Genomic DNA, 16,552 nt, shown 5'->3' with positions numbered 1-16,552 from the left:
TATTTCTTTTTTTATGTTTATTTTTGAGGAAGAATGAACAGAGTGAGGGAGGAGTAGAGAAAGAGGGAGACAGAAGATCTGAAGCGGGCTTTGTGCTGACAGCAGAGATCCCAGCATGGAGCTGGAACTCATGAACCATAGATCATGACCTGAGCCGAAGTCGGACACTTAACCGACTGAGCCACCCAGGTGCCCTGCTAATATATCTTATTCTAAAGTCTGATGTTAATATAGCCACTCCAACTTTCTTTTTGAGAATCTTTTGATTTATCTCTTTCCATCGTTTTACTTTTAAATTTTTTTTTTTAAATGTTTTATTTATTTCTAGGAGAGAGAGAGAGAGACAGTGTGAGCAGGGGAGGGTCAGAGAGAGAGGGAGTCACAGACTGAAACAGGCTCCAGGCTCTGAGCTGGCAGTCAGCACAGAGCCCGACGCGGGGCTCGAACCCACGAACCGCGAGATCATGACCTAAGCGAAAGTCGGATGCTTAACCGACTAAGCCACCCAGGCGCCCCTCCATCGTTTTACTTTTAACCTATGCATGTCTTTTTATTTAAAGTGTGTTTCTTTTTTTTTAAGTTTATTTATTTTGAGAGAGAGAGAATGGGCACACAAGTGGGGGAGGAACAGAGAGAGAATCTCGAGCAGCCTCCGCACGCCAGCAAGGAGCCCAACGCAAGGCTGAACCCGTGAGTGGTGAGATCATGACCTGAGCCGAAATCAAGGGTACAATACCTAACCAACTGAGCCACCCAGGTATCCCTAAAGTGTGTTTCCTATAGATAACACATCATTGAGTCTTGGGTTTTCTTAATTGAACCTTATAATCTCTGTCTTTTAATTGGCTTGTTTAGGTCATTTATACGTAATCTAATTATTAGTCTGATTGGGTTTAAAAGAAAGAAAGAGAAAGGGGGAAAAAGGAAAGGACCCCAGGTTGGGAATCGAATCAGGAAACCAGAGTAAAGTCCTGACTCTGTACTTCTCAGCTCTTAACTTTAGGTAAATCTCATAAGCCCTCTGAGCCTTAGCTGACTCATACATGTTCTTAAGGATGAATAAGTTATTTGTAAACCACATGCTCTGAAATCATAAGGGATTAAAGGACTATCCAGTAACAGATATATAGATAGATAGGTATCTGTAAACCAGGATATGAGTGCCTCAAAGGCAGAACTAGATCTCATTTATTTCTGTGTTTCTAGCATCTAGGCCCAGGCTTGACGTGTAGACTGTTACCAAAAAGTGTTTGTTGAGTGAAAGAGGCAATAAAAGAATTAACTTTGAGTATGTGAATGAGTGACAGTAAAGGAAAGATAGGTGTCAGGTGACAAGTTATTAAGGGGCCATGGCACTACTAAGAACTGGACCTACAATATTTAATTTATCTGTTAAATGGGAATACTTAAAAAATGTTTTTTAATGTTTATTTAGTTTTTGAGAGAGAGAGAGAGACAGTGTGAGCAAGGGAGGGGCAGAGAGAGAGGGAGACATAGAATCCGAAGCAGGCTCCAGGCTCTGAGCAGTCAGTAGAGAGCTCCATGTGGGACTTGAAGTCATGAACCATGAGATCATGACCTGAGCCAAAGTCAGATGCTCAACTGACTGAGCCACCCAGGTGCCTCTAAATGGGAATACTTTTAAGTAGCATGGAAGAATAATTTGCATGTATATGTACTTGTTCTTACATATGCATTCATTCAGCAAGTGTTTATTAAGTGCCTACTGTGTGCCAGGCTTGGTTCTAAGTCCTGGATATATAACAATGTCTATTTTAGACATTTGCTTTTATTTACTTTTTATTTTTTATTTTTTTCTTAAATAGTTTATTGTCAAGTTGGTTTCCATATAACACCCAGTGCTCATCCCAATAAGTGGCCTCCCCCTAGACATTTGCTTTTAAAAGCCATCTTGCAATAATGGTCACCTTCAGTAAGTAAAAGGGCAGATTGACCCTTGATCCCTGATGCAAATGCAAACATATCACCAGCAGTTATTGATTGGCTCTAATTTTTAAAATCTTCTCTTTGGGCAAAGAACATTTTCTAATTGCTTTTTCTTATTTTTAGCCATTAATATTTAGTTTGGCAGAAGAACACTTAATGACTTAAAAAAAGCAACAGATCAACTTAATATATATTAGCAATGGATAAAAAGCTAGATAACCAAGCAGATAGATGACAAGGAGCCATTCCTCTTTGTTTTTGGTTTTGTTTTTATTATTATTTTTTAATAAATATTTTTAACATTTATTTATTATAGAGCGACAGAACATGAGCCTGAGAGGGGCAGAGAGAGACACAGAATCTGAAGTGGGCTCCAGGCTCCGAGCTGTCAGCACAGAGCCTGATGTGGGGCTTGAACTCACAGACTGCAAGATCATGCCCTGAGTTGAAGTCAGACACCCAACCAACGGAGCCACCTAGGCTCCCACGGAGCCATTCTTCTAATCTGATGATGTCACTGGAGAAAAGGTCAGTTGGAACCTGATGTCTGGCAGTTACAGGGAGCTGTGGCTAGGCAGAGTACTCAGGAACTGCCCTGGAGCCCTTAACCCCAAAGCAGCTAGTATCACGTGTCCAGACCTGTGTATCAGAGACACAGGACATCTTTGCAACTGACAGGGTGACTCAAAATGGAGAAAAATAGGCCCCCACAGTTGGTGACCCCTGCATCGGTCAAAGCTATCATCTCAAGGATTGAGGCTGCCCAGCTAACACGGGCTCAGGAGGTAACACCTGAGATGAGGGAGTCACCCTTCTACTGGGACCTAATGTGGAGACTGAGAACTGATCCTAGATTGGGGCAAGATTCCAGCTCTGGGCCCTCAGGGTTCCTGATATCCTCAACAGGCTGGATTTACAAACAGATTAATTCAAAATATCCTTGACTTGACCTCTTGTAGGGCCAGCTGTAATCAAACCACCCTTCTGAGGCAGGGCTGGGCACAGGAAGGGACCAGCCTGTAAGTAGGCCCTAGGATGGTCCTACCACTATGTGTTAGGTCTTAGCAGGGCAGGAGGAGGGGCCCAGAGTTCCTGATTGAGGTCTGTTTGGGGCAACCTGTCAGAATCCTTTAAGCTAAGCCCTAGAAGCTTGCAGGGAAATGGCCAAAGGCTGAAATCACCCTGCCTATGAGCCTCTAGTGTATTTTTTTAGTGGGAACCTCTGATCCTAAAGGTTTCTTAGGGTCTCATTTTTCCAGTGTATTGCCTCTGGATCCTTGTGAGATGTCCAGAAGTCCCTAGGAAATTTTGAAATTCTGAAGAAATTGTTTCCCCTGGATATTTAGTATTCTTTCCCTTCCTGACCTGGTCTTAATCATCAAAGTGACATTAGTAAGAGCTAACATTTATTTTATGTGCCAGGCATTGTCTTAAGTGCTTTACAAATATTAGTTCATTTAATCTTTAGAAGAAACTCTGTGACATTGGTATATAATAATCCCCACTTTACAAGGAAGAACATTAAGGCCCCAGTAGGTGAACTGACTTGTCTGAGATCACACTACCAGAGCCTGGTATCTGGCTTTAGAGTTCACACCCCTAAATACTACAATCTGCTGCCTCCCATATAGGATATTTCTTCCCAGCTCTCAGACATCTTGGACAACGTCAACTGTGTCATCAACAGCTTCCAGGAAGAATTAGGATATGATTTAAAAGAAAAGGTAAAATCTAACCAGATGGAGCAAAAGGGGAAGAACAGATTCATCTTGCTGGAGAAAATTGCCTCCTTCTCTGAAGATGCTAAGACTAAAGAGAAGCACTTATATGAAATTCTCCACTGGCTGGGTGACTGGGGTGAGTTTGCAGACTGGCTGCCTGAGAGCGAGCCACTTTCCCACTGACTTGGTCCCACACTACCTCCTGACTCCTCCTTTCCCCACTGCAGGTCAGCTCTCGCTGGGAGGAGAATATGGGGCAGTGAGTGGGTTGCCAAGGGAGCCAAAGACACACTCCAGTGAGACATTCCCTTGCTCCTGTCACGGCAATCACCTCCACTCGCCAAAGGTGCAACATGTAATAGTCCAAAACCTAGTAGATCGTGACATTAGCTACATGTGTGATGAAGCCTAAGTCACAGGTCCATTGTAACATCTCATTTATCAGGAGGGTTGAAACTAAATTAAAATCCATGCTAGCTATTTTATTTATTTTATTTAAAAATTTTCCATGTTTATTGAGATGTAATTGAAAAATAACATTGTGTAACTTTAGAGTGTACAATGTGATGATTTGATGCACGTTTATGTTATGAAATGATTATCACAATAAGGTTAGTTAACACATCTGTCACCTTACAAGTCACCTTTTTTTTTTTTTCTTTCTGGTGAGAACATTTAAGATCTACTCTCTTAACAAGTTTCAAGTTACAATACAGTATTGTTAGTATAGTTACCACACTGTGTGTTAGATCCCCAGAACTTTTTCATTTTATAACTGAAACTTTGTACCCTTTGGCCAACAGCTCCCCATTTCCCCCACCCCCTAGCCCCTGGCAACCACTATATCCTCTGTTTCTGTGAACTCACCTTTCTGTGTATGTGTGTTCAACTTTTTAGGTTCCACATGTAAGTGAGATCATACAGTGTTTGTTTTACTCTGTCTGACTTATTTCACTTGGCATAATACCCTCAAGGTCCATCCCCTTGATCACAAACGGCAGGATTTCCTTCTTTGTTATGACTGACTAATATTTCATTGTATATATCACATTTTCTTTAACCATTCCTCCACTGACTGATAGCTTTTTCCACATCTTGACTTTTGTGAATGATGCTTCAATGAACATGGGCATGCAGATATCTCTTGGAGATAGTGATTCCATTCCCTTTGGATATATACCCAGAAATGGGATTGCTGGATCATATCGTAATTGTATTTTTAATTTTTAGAAGAACCTTCATACTGTTTTCCCAAATGGTTGTACCAATTTCTCTTCCCACCAGAAGTGCACAAGGGTCCCCTTTTCTCCATGTTCTCACCAACACTTTTTATCTCTTGCCTTTTTCATAATAGCCATCCTATAAGGTATGAGGTAGTATCTCATTGTGGTTTTAATTTGTGTTTCCCTAATGATTCCCTGATCACCTTTTCATGAACCTGTTGGCCATTTGTATGTCTTTTTTTCTTTTTTTGCACATAAATGTTTAATCACAGGGTTGAAAGGAATCATAAATATAATCTGGCTCAACATCCTTAATATTACAAATGAGAAAATTAAAAATAACAATATAAGTGCATCCAAATTGGTGTCATTTTAAATTCATCATCTCTAATGTTAGTGTGCCCTCAGTATCTCTCAAGACATTTACTTTAATGTTTGTCTGTTGCTTTTGGTCCCTGCCTCCTGTTCTCACTCCCTTCAATGCCACTGATACGTGTCACTTTGACTAAAACCTCCTTTCCAGCTTCAGGAGACACCACACCCTTGAGGCTAAAATTATTGGCTGTGGAGGATATGTGTCTGCCTTCACCATTTAGTAGATATGTAAACTCAGGCATATCATTTCATTTTTCTGTACTGCTCTTTCCTCATCACTGGGGAGTTGGTGCCACCCCAACCAGGTCCACACTGACAGGTGTTTGGAGCAGTGCAGCAACCACATACACATTTATCAGCATAGTGAGGGAACACACATTTGCCTGCTTGCTTAAACTCGAGGGCAATGCTGAAATTTGCACCTGTACGTAGTTTTCTCCCTAAGTCGATAGGCTCTCTTATAACTGATTCTGTGCCATGTACATTTAAACCAGTTCAAAATGTGTCATAGCCAGTGCAGTAAATTTGATCAAAGGGATGTGGGTATGATTCTTGCACAGTCACTGAGTAGCTGCAATTGGACAGTTAAGTTGCTGTCACTTGTCAAGGGGCCACTTTCTGGAAGCAGTGTGCTTACGTCAAAAGGGAAAGATCTCTGAGAACAGACCAACCTCCTTTTGTATTTATCACAGTTTGTGTGTCCTTTGCCCATTTCTTAATTGGATTATTTGTTTTGTTTTGTTTCATTTGCGATTGAGTTGTATCAACTTCTTAGTTTGGATATTAACCCCTTATCAGGTATACAGTTTGTAAATATTTTCTCCCATTCTATAGATTGCCTTTTCATTTTGTTGATCCTTCTTTTACTGTGCAGAAACTTTTTAGTTCGATGTAGTACCATTGGTTCATGTTTGCTTCTGTTACCATTGCTTTTGGTGTCATATCCACAAAATCATTGCCAAGACCAATGTCAAGAAGCTTTCTCCCTATATGTTTTTCTAAGAGTTTTATGGTTTCAGGTCTTACATTTAAGTCTTTAATCCATTTTGAGGTAATTTTTGTGAGTGGTGTGAGTGTTATTTCATTATTTTGCACGTGAATGTCCAGGTTCACCAACATCACTCTGAAGAGCTATCCTTTACCCACCATGTATTCTTGGCTCCCTTGTCAAATATTAGTTGTCCCTATATACATAGGTTTATTTCTGGGCTCTGTCTTTATGCCAATACCATGTTATTTTAATTGCTATAGCTTTGTAATATAGTTTGAAATCAGGTAGTGTGATGCCTCCAGCTTCGTTCTTTATCTCAAGATTGCTTTGGCTATTTGGGGCCTTTTGTGGTTCTATATGAATTTTAGGATTATTTTTTCTGTTTCTGTGAAAAATGCCAGTGGGATCTTGATAGAGACTTCATTGAATCTATACATGGCTCTAAATGATAGTAAGGACATTTTAAAACAATATTTATTCTTCCAGTCCATGAACATGGAATATCTTTCCATTTATATGTGTCTTCTTCTATTTTTTCCATCAATGTCTTATAGCTTCAGTATAGAGATCCTTCACCTCCCTGGTTAAATGTATTCCTAAGTATATTATTGTTTTTGATGCTGTTGTAAATGGAATTGTTTTCTTTCTTTTTCAGTTTATTGTTAGTTTATAGAAATGCAGCTGATTTTTGTATGTTGATTTATATCCTGCAACTTTGCTGAATTTGTCTATTAACTCTAACAGTTTTTTGGTGGAGCATACCAGGTGTTCTATAGAAGAACCCATAGGTGATATTCAGAGTACTTAATGACCCTTACTGCATGGACACTGGGCCAAACAGCACTAGCACCAGCTGTAAACAACTGGTATAGCCATTTGAGTGTGGACCCACTATATGCAGCCATGGACCAGGTGCTGCCCCCATTAACATCAGAGTTATGCCACCACGAGACCTTAGGCTGCTGTGACACAGTTGGGTGGATGCTGCAGTGTTAGAGTGAGATGGTATAGGGATGTGCCCCACCACCTTCACCCTGCCCTGCCTCCAAGGAGCTCCTAGTTCTATGGTACTTCAGCTGTCCCCAAGAACTAAGCAGGGCTTTTCACTCCAGTTCATTAATTTACTTGTCCAGATACTAAACTAGGCAGTGGGGATAGAGCAAAACAAGGCAGATACATCCCTAGCCTTAGAGTTAAACGACAATACTGTTTAATGCCTACTGCATATTTTCTACACAGCAGGCCTCATGTTAATCATTTCACATGCATTATCTCATTTAATCCCCACCTAACCCTTTTACAGGCACTGATGCTGAGGCTCAGAGAAATAAGTGACTTACCCAACATCACACAGCAATTAAGAGGTGAAACTAATCCAACCTCAAAGATTCCTGCTGTAACCCCTGTGCTATAGGACTCCTTGGCACCCCCTAGAGGACAGATTGCCCTCAGCCTGCATCTCCCACTCCCTCTCTAGGTGACAGTCTGACCTATGAGCTCAGGAACAGGAAGAGTAAGGAGGAAGAGGAAGCCCTGGATGAATGGATCGAGGTGATGGAGAAGGTATTACCTCTCTCTCTCATTGCCACCAAAGGAGGCATCGAGTCTGTCATTTCCCTTTGTTCTACTCTCATTGAAGGACAAAAGAAAAGGACACAAAGTAGGTTCCAGGAGCACCTGGGAGGGAGGTTGGGTGGGGTGGATGCCATCTCAGGGAAAAAGGTCACATATGGGCACCTGCGGGGTCTTTCTAACCCTCCTTCATAACAAAAGCTTATCTGAAATGGAGAGGCAGTAGTGAGGGGTTGGGGTGTTGAACCCAAGCCGAACACTGAACAGTTCTGAGCAGTCCCTCAGGGCTGGAGGAAGGGGTAATGTGGAGACAGGTCCATGTTGGTTCTTCCCGGAGCTGCAGCCTCATGCAGGTCCTGGGGATCAAAACTAGTAGGCCAAAAAGGCTGGAGTTTGTAGCTAGAGCCCAAAGAACATCCTTTCCTTACTCCAAATCCAGCTGTAGAGCCAAGAAGTCTGGCGAGACTTAGCCAGAGGCCCTTCCAGAACCTTCTCAATTGTGGCTGCTCCAGAAATGGTCAGTCAACAACATAGCCCAACCTTGAAATTTTATTCCTATCAGCAGTAGAAGTAACCTGAGATTATCCAACTCCTCCTACATTTTGTAGATGGAAACATTAAATCTCAGAGACGAGAAACACACACACAACAAAGCAAAAAAACTGTAGCAAAACCCCATGCTTAGGTTTTCTGGCTCCTTAATCTTACTCAAGAGCATGGGCTTCACAGTCAGAATAACCTGAGGTTAAATCCCATGTGCCGATTTCTGACTGTGTGACTTTGGACAAGTTACTTGATCTTTCTGAACCTCACTTTCCTCATACACAAAATGAGGAGCACCCGCCCACTTGCAGGGTTCCACTGGGTGTAAGGCACCTGGCACCATGCTTAGAACATACTCAGGGCTTAATAAACAATAGGTCACATTAGTATTTTACCATTGATTCTCATGGCCAAGATTGATAGTTGGGGGAGGGAGGAAGCAGGGAAAGGTGGATAAGGAGATAATTTCCCCTTCAATCCTTACCATGTTATATCTTGAAATATAATTATTTGTATATATTTTCCTGCTAGATTATAAACTCCTGGAGGGCAAAGGCTGTATTTTTTTCATTTCTTTTTAGGGATTTAAGCACCTGGGACTGTGCTTGCCACTAAACATGCATAATCTAGTGAAATTCTATGAGTAGATGCTTTTGTTGGTTATCCCCATTTTTTAGAAACAGAGAAGTTTCCACTGAGAAGTTAGGAAACTTGCCTAAAGCAAGTGGTAAGGATAGGACTCAGGTCCAAGTTACCTGATTCCAGAATTCAGGCTCTGAACCATATGGCCTCTCTGACAATATTAGCTAAATGCTAGCTTGACTTCAATGCCATTCAATTTCCATATCCCTTTAGCTCCTCATCCAAAGTTAGCCAGTGTTTTTTCTGTTAGTGATGTTCATTGAATGGACAAATGAATGGATGGTCCAAGATAATCGCTCCAGCAGCCCTACATATGGTAGATCAAGGGGATACAACTGTAACCATGATCCAGCCCTGAGGAGCTGAGGTCTATGGCCAGGTTTGAACGCAGTGCACAGGTCTGTGTTTATGTGTATCTTCCTGGGGAGAAGGTCCCCTGCTGTCATCAAAGTACCGAAGGAGTTCATGACCCCCAAAATTGGAAATAACATTAGTCATTAAAAACCCGACATGTGAACAGTTGCAGAACCATGTGATAAATTCTCTACAGAGTCCAGTGGTAACAGGAAAGGGAAACAAAGCTTCTCAGGTGACCTGGAGTCTGAGTGCCAGGTAGGTTTCCAGAGCTTGGATAGTTGACAATAGGATAGTAGCCAAACATTGATATTGAGTCCGGGAAGTAGCATGATTAGAAAAGAGACTTACTCCAGGGAAATACATGAGATCAGAAGTACACTGAATTGAATTGAACTGAATTGAATAGTTTCAGGCCCCAGGGGCCTGCAGATGCTATGGAGCTGGCTGGCCCTGACAGGTAAACTCTGGGCAAGCTCTGAGACTTGCAGAGATCTCTCCTGACCACATCTCCCCTGGCCTCACCTATTGCCTCAGCTCCTTATCCTTGCCAAAGGCATAAGATAGTTGGATGAGAATCTGGCCAGGCAGGGTGTACAGAATCAGTATAACCCTTGGGGCTTATGAGAGCTTGTTGCCTTTGTTCTTTCTCTCTTCTAGTATCCAAACATACCTTCTGGCAGGGCTGGTGGGAACAGAGACCCCCAAAATCTGCATCCTATCCTCAGCCACTGAGCCCAGAACAGATGCTCCAAGACAATCATGCTACCTGCACGAAGGTCTCTGAGGTGAAGTCCATGCTGCAGGAGCTCCTGGACTCCACCATGTTCAATCAGGGGGAAGTCAGTGCTATCAGGTATATGTCTGCCATGGTAGAGAACCTCAACAAGGCCTTGACCCTCCAGCACAAGGAGAACAGAAGCCTGGAGACCAAATACAGGAACCTGAAAATAGAGATGACCAAAGAACTCAGCAGCCAGAGACTATACTTCCAGAATTCCCTCCAAGTTCTCCGGAGCAAGAGGGATGCCCTACTAAACCAAGTAGAAATTCTAGGAGGAAAATACCATGACCTTCTCCTGATAAAGCATGCCTTGGAGTTCCAGCTAAGGAAGGCTCAATCTGCTAGAGATCCAACAGAAGAACCGACCAAGATCTTGACTGACTCCCTGGGGCCCCCCGAGAAAGACACCCTCTCAAAGAAAGAAACAGTTATCAAGGAAACCCAACAGGAACCCAAGAAGGAGCATTTGTTTTCACCACTCTCCTCAGGTCCCATGGCCATAGCCTGGGACAGTGATGTCAGGCTTTCAGCATCTCAGCCACTTTCCACCATGACCATGCATTCGAGGATTGCAGATGTGTACAGCACCAAGGACACTGAACATCTTCAGCCCATGTTGCTGTCCTCGGTGGATCACAAGTCTCCTAAGAAATGGGAAAGACCAGTGGCAGAAAGCCCAGTCCACCAAGTCAGAGACCAAAAGGATGTCCAGGAAGCAGCCCAGGAGAAGGAAGGACTCCAAATTAAGTCCCATATGAGGATGCAGCTGTCCCCAGAGAGCTCCAGGAAGGTGGCCTTGGAGAGCAAGGCAGAGCACTGGGAAGAGGAGATCAGCTGGGAGAGGCAGAGGCGGCAGTGGCTGGAGGAACAGGACATGTGGCTGCAGCGGCAGAAGCAGTGGGCCCTGCTAGAGCAGGAACACCAGGAGAAGCTGCAGCAGTGGGCGGTGGAGGAGGCAGCGAGGGAGCAGCGGCGGAGGTCGGGCCAGCAGGGAAAGGAGAAAGCAGGCCCACGCAGGGAGCCAGAGCCACCAGGAGAGGGTACCGATAGGATGCTCTTCGTAACCACCAGGCAGTGGAGGGACTTGGAGAAGGCATCGCTGGTGCCTCCCCCAAGCCGGGCCCAGTCTGCTCACCAAGGCAGGAGGCCACACTTTCCCAAGTCCCCTCATCCCCAGCAGCCTGCCTCCAGAAACCAGAGGAACACGAGTTCAGCCAAATCTACCCAGAAACTACGGACCTGCCAGAGTCCCATGAAGCCCAAGAAATCGGCTTCTTTTCCTGTCACGTGGACATCCATCCAAAAGGTGTCCCGGCCTCCTTTGTCTATCTCCTCAGTGACTCTCAAGGGGAAAATATACCACATGGACGTGGAGGCGCAGAGGAAGAATCTGCAGCTCCTGAGCGAGGAGGCTGACCTGCGGCTGCCCCACTACCTACGCACCAAGGCGCTGGAGCTCATCACCACCACCATGGAGCTGAACGTGCTTCGGCTGCAGTGTCTGTGCCATAAATACATCCTCTACAGACGCTTCCAAAGCCTCCGGTAGGTTCTCCCTGACACCCACGCCAACTGCAGTGTGTGGGCAGAGACCACCCAAAGGGAGTGGAGGAGCGCACAGCAAATGGGGGTGGAGAGAGTCACCCCAGACCTGGACACGGTCCCCTGAGGGAGGGGCTGGCAAAGGATGTCTGACCTTGGAGACTTGGGTGACCCTGGAGGTGTGGGAGGTCGGGCACTTACACATACACATTGCTCTTTCCGTAGTGGGTTTTTCCTCTAAGACCACTTCCTTATTTCTTCCTATCGCCCTGTCCCTAATGCACCTGATATGTTCCCCTGCTGACCTTATTCTTTCTTTCTGTTTCCAGCTGGGCCCCAGAGCTCCTCACCTGACACCACCTCCCCTCTCTCTGCTCCCTGCTTTCCTGACTCTCAGCAACCTCCGTTTCCCTCCTTGCTGTCAGGAATCACAAGCACAGGGTAATGGCTGGTTAAGGGACTTGGGGAGCAGACCCTTTTACCCACTAACTCCCTTCCCTCATTTCCCAGACAGGAAGTGATCAACCACTTACAAGTCATGCGAGAAACTGGGACAACCTGCAAGACCCAGAACCTGCACATCTACCTGGAAAACATTGACCACATGCAGAGCCTCTGGCTGCAGGCCTGGACGGACAAGCAGAAGGACCTTGGGGAGAAGCGCCGAGCGTGCCTGAGCAGCATGGTGACCATGTTCCCCAAGGTGGGCCTCCCTCATCAGGGGTCAGCCCAGCCGGAAGGGATGTGAGCTGGTGGGGCATGAATGGGGCAGGGTTGCGGACGGGAAATAAGAGAGCAGATTAGAGACTCTGAGCCAGGAAGAGGCAAAGCCTGCAGGTCCTAAGTGTAAGGAAGGGCAGCTTTCTGATTTCCGTATATGAGGAAAGTAGGAGAGAGAGGGACTCTCAAAAAGAGCCATAGAACAAAGACTCTTCTGGAGAGAGGAGGCAGCTGGACCCTGTAGTCCCAACTTTATGCTCAAGTCCTCCCTCCCCCATGGAACCCTCTGCCCTGTTCCTGTGTGTTCTGGTTCTTCCACTGACTTGGTCACAGCTGTCCTTTTTACCCACATGCTGGGGTCTCATTTTGTCTCTCTCTGTCGACGGTTCCCTTGCTTTCTAGATGCCAGGTCTCCTCCAGTCACTTCCTGACCAAGGTTCCTGCCAGGTAAAATCAGTGAGACCCGGGTTGTCTGAAACCGTCTTTATGTAGTACCTTCACTTTTTTTTTTTTTTAATGTTTATTTTTTTATTTTTGAGAGAGAGGGAGAGGGCGAGAGAGAGAGAGAATGAGTGGGGAGGGGTCAGAAAGATATGGAGACACAGAATCTGAAGCAGGCTCCAGGCTCTGGGCTGTCAGCACAGAGCTGGACGCGGGGCTCGAACCCACAAACCACGGGATCATGACCTGAGCTGAAGTCAGCTGCTTAACCGACTGAGCCACCCAGGCACCCCTAGTACCTTCACTCTTAATTGACAGTTGGCCTGGATATGGAAGTCTAGGTTAGAATGCATTTTCCCTCTCAATTTTGGCAGCACTTCTCATTGCCTTCTAAGTTTTGGTGTTGCTATTGACAGTACAAAGTCACTCTGAGGCCTGATCTGTGGATGTGTATTGTTTTTACTCTCTGAAGGCTAGATTCAGTTTCCCCTGCTAGCAGGGTCAGAGAAGTAGCAAGTGTTGACATGGGCTAGCTGATCTCCCAGGGAAATTAGAAAATCACAGCATTGGCTCAGAACCCATGAGGAATCCCCGCTGACTATGGGGGAAGCTGTATGCTGAGGAACTTGGTATAGGCACCTGTGTCAGGCAATTGGAGGAGCCTTGGCCATGGGACCATCTCCCAACTCCGTTTCCTATCACTTTATACTAGTCTCAATCATCTCCTGTAGGTATCTTGACTTGTTAAATTGTAGGTATCTTGTTAACAAGGGACTATATGTCAGTTCTTTGGGTGGTTAGAAGGGTTTCCCCAGCTCCTTATCCAGTGCCAGGGCAGAGACTGGATGCAAAAATACCTAGAGCATTCTAGGCACAACTTGGCCTCATGTTGTAAACCCTGAGTTCTCTCTCCAGGTCCAGCTTCTCTGGCTTCCTTTAGATTTTTTCTTGCTGTTTTGCTCATTGTCCAGATTCTCCACAACAAAGAAGAAAACAGGAACTAACCTAGAAAATAATAATTCAAGAAATTTTTAGGAAATTTGACACTTGGGCGGTCCCAGGGCTCTCTGATTGGAGGGATTCCCTGGACCTTACATTCTCTTCTTAGCCCTGAATAGGGCTATGCCTCCTTCTGCTCTAGACAAGGGATAAATTCCTGTCTCCTTGATGCCTCTCTGCTGGTTCCCCTAGCTCCAGTTGGAATGGAACGTTCATCTGCACACCCCTGTGGTCACCTCCACAAAGCCAAGGAAAAACAAGCCACCCACATCCTTTCTCTGGCGCATGCACTCTTACGGCCCCTCCAGCAGGCAGCCTCCTGGGCACTTTACATGCAAACACTGGGAATGTGAGCCCCTGCGCATGGCCCGGTAGGTGCAGGGAAGCTGGTAGGCAGCCAGCAGGACAGGTGGGGAGATGGACCAAGCTGGGGTGGCCAGACTGGGGAGACTGGGAGCTTGGTGAAGGCACAGACAGGCAGAGCTCACTTCATGAGTTGTTAGATGCCTGTCTTCTCCGCCCTGCTCAGCTCTGGCCATTGGCCCAGATGGGTGGGCTCAGGAGCCATCCTGATCCAAATTGGTTTCAAATTGTAACTGAAAGACTCTGAGGACCCACATCTGAGAATCTACAACCATTTCTTCCCTGAGCATTGTTGGTCCAGCACCTGCCATTGGTCTGTCCATATAAACAAGCCTGATCCTCCCCACCATACGCCCCCCTCCCCAGGCTCAGAAAGAGATACCATGAGCCTCTGGGCAGTCAAGAAGACCCACATTCTCACCTAGTATGGCCCAGTGCAGCACAGCCCAGGACATGTGCCTAGAAGGACAGAGGCTATCCCAGAGCCCCTTCAGCAGCTCCTCAGCCAGAGGAGCCCCAGGGAGGTGAGGCTTAGAGTTAAGCAGAATAGAGGTGACAGGATGGTGGTGACAACTATTTGGGAGGGAAAGAAAACAAGGCCTGACATCTTGGGCCTTATGGCCTTGGAGAGCTTGTTTTTTGATTTCCCTCTGTATGTCTAACTCTTTGTCTCTTTCTACACTTTCAACCTCTACCTCCCAGCCAACAGGATAACCAGATAGAAGCCATGTGGAAGACTGATGTGGCCTCCTCCAGTCACCCAATAGAAAAGAAGACTCCCCCCTGCCTGTCCTGGGACCAGCTAGGGGGCTACCCAGACATTCCCCGGCTATTGACCTTGGATGCGCATTCTTCCTACCACAAAAGCTTGAGGTCTCTCAAAGCCCGGTAAGGTGCAAGGTTGGATGGTTAATCTGGATTTGGGGAAACCTTCCCATCAAGGTCAGGGGCCAGAGTACACACTGACTCTGTCCAACCACCCAAGAGATCTCTTTCCAGACATTCATAACAACCTCATTTATTATACTACCTCAGACAGAGAGAGGCTTACCTGCCTCATCAGCCATCAGCTTGGGTCCCCATGCCACCACTCTGTTTCTCTCAGAGAACTTTATTAGTGTCTCAGAAGACCACTACACAAGTCTTGACTTCCCAACTTCAAGTTGTTTCTTGAGCTGCGCGTGAGTTGCTCAGGAGGTGAATCTTGCAGTAGGCCTGGGGGTTTTTCCTCAGAGAGCCAGGTACAGGAATGGAGAGATGGAGACCAAGAATCATGTGACGAACCTGAGACTCAGGCCTGGGCCTGTCTTTGGCATTCCCATTTCTTTACTGCCTTGGAGAATAGTTCACAGGAAGAGCAACTGAGAGGAAGAGGCAGGACTCAGTGGGTCAACAAGAGGCTTTTCTAGTTAAGAAGGTTCAACTCTTCCTTTGCCTCTTCTGGCTTGAAGATATCACTGTTGAAGACTTAAGTCTCTTTCAAGGAGCCTTTTTAGATTTTTTCAGCAATTCCAGCTGCCTCTTATGGCCCTGGCCCTGCCCCAATTAAAGATCTTTGATAGGGAGAGGGCACTGGTACCTGCCCATCTAGATCTAACCAGAACCAAGGCTGTAAGATGCTGGTGCTGCAACCTAGGTGAGACATGGTGACATGGTAGCACCAAAGAAGGCTGGTCCTTGGCTCTACTTCTGCTCTGAAGTGGGCCTGAGGGTCCCAGCTAGTATGGAGATACCTGGTTTCAGTTCCTGGAGAATTGCTAAGAGGTGTGTATGTGTGTATGTGTGTGGTGTTGAGTTGAATAAAGCAAACAAAATTGATTGAGAGTAACCAAAACAACACTATGGCAGAACTCAGTAACCCAGAGGTCAGCTGGGGCCTCGTCCTGCTAAGATTTGGCTAAACTTGCCCAAGGTCCCCTATAGTAGAGTCTCTCGTCCCCAAGCTCCTTCTCTCTTTGCATCCTGCCAGGGCCTAGGCTTTGCTTGGCATCTGTTTGAAGCTGAGGCTCCAACCCCTTTGTTCTTCCCATGCACATAATATGTGTACATAAATATCAAGAATACACACTCCATTCGACCCCAAGTCTTTCATGTTATAGTAACTTTTTGAAAATTTAGGGGGATGTTGGGGAAAAGGGATTCAGAATGAACAGCAGCAAACAACAGCCTTTCTTCCCCTCTTTCTCTGGCATAACATGCAAAACTCAAAAACTCTTTCCTGTCTCATGCAGAGCTGTTCCACCCACACCCAGGCCTCCACTGGGATCTCAGCTTCAGGCTTAAGCACTTATCAAAATATTATTCCCAGCAAAGACAGCTTCCCCTCTCCAGGGGA

The 16,552-nt window shown here is 45.6% G+C and overlaps 1 protein-coding gene across 6 annotated transcripts in view; it reads left to right on the top strand.

The window, feature by feature from the left end:
- The first annotated feature begins 586 nt into the window (after positions 1–586).
- The window catches only part of FAM186B (family with sequence similarity 186 member B), a 35,493-nt gene continuing 19,527 nt past the window's right edge, over positions 587–16,552 (top strand). For 3 of the 6 annotated variants that reach the window (XM_077753321.1, XM_077753322.1, XM_077753320.1), the window contains exons 1-7: positions 2,520–2,732; positions 3,579–3,804; positions 7,735–7,917; positions 10,029–11,697; positions 12,205–12,397; positions 14,047–14,225; positions 14,920–15,105. In XM_077753321.1, coding sequence (XP_077609447.1) covers positions 2,637–2,732; positions 3,579–3,804; positions 7,735–7,917; positions 10,029–11,697; positions 12,205–12,397; positions 14,047–14,225; positions 14,920–15,105 — 2,732 coding nt within the window. In that variant the 5' untranslated portion in view covers positions 2,520–2,636. Of the gene's footprint in view, positions 758–2,263; positions 2,476–2,519; positions 2,733–2,904; positions 2,967–3,578; positions 3,805–7,734; positions 7,918–10,028; positions 11,698–12,204; positions 12,398–14,046; positions 14,226–14,919; positions 15,106–16,552 lie in introns of those variants that run through there. The other 3 variants (XM_077753323.1, XM_077753324.1, XM_077753325.1) reach the window with 3 other exon arrangements.

This window comes from Crocuta crocuta, unplaced genomic scaffold (genome assembly GCF_008692635.1).
Source record: "Crocuta crocuta isolate KB4526 unplaced genomic scaffold, BGI_CrCroc_1.0 scaffold30, whole genome shotgun sequence".
NCBI classification, from domain to species: Eukaryota; Metazoa; Chordata; class Mammalia; order Carnivora; family Hyaenidae; genus Crocuta; species Crocuta crocuta.
The sequence above is the reverse complement of the archived record's forward strand: the minus strand, read 5'-3'. Positions and strand labels throughout refer to the sequence as shown.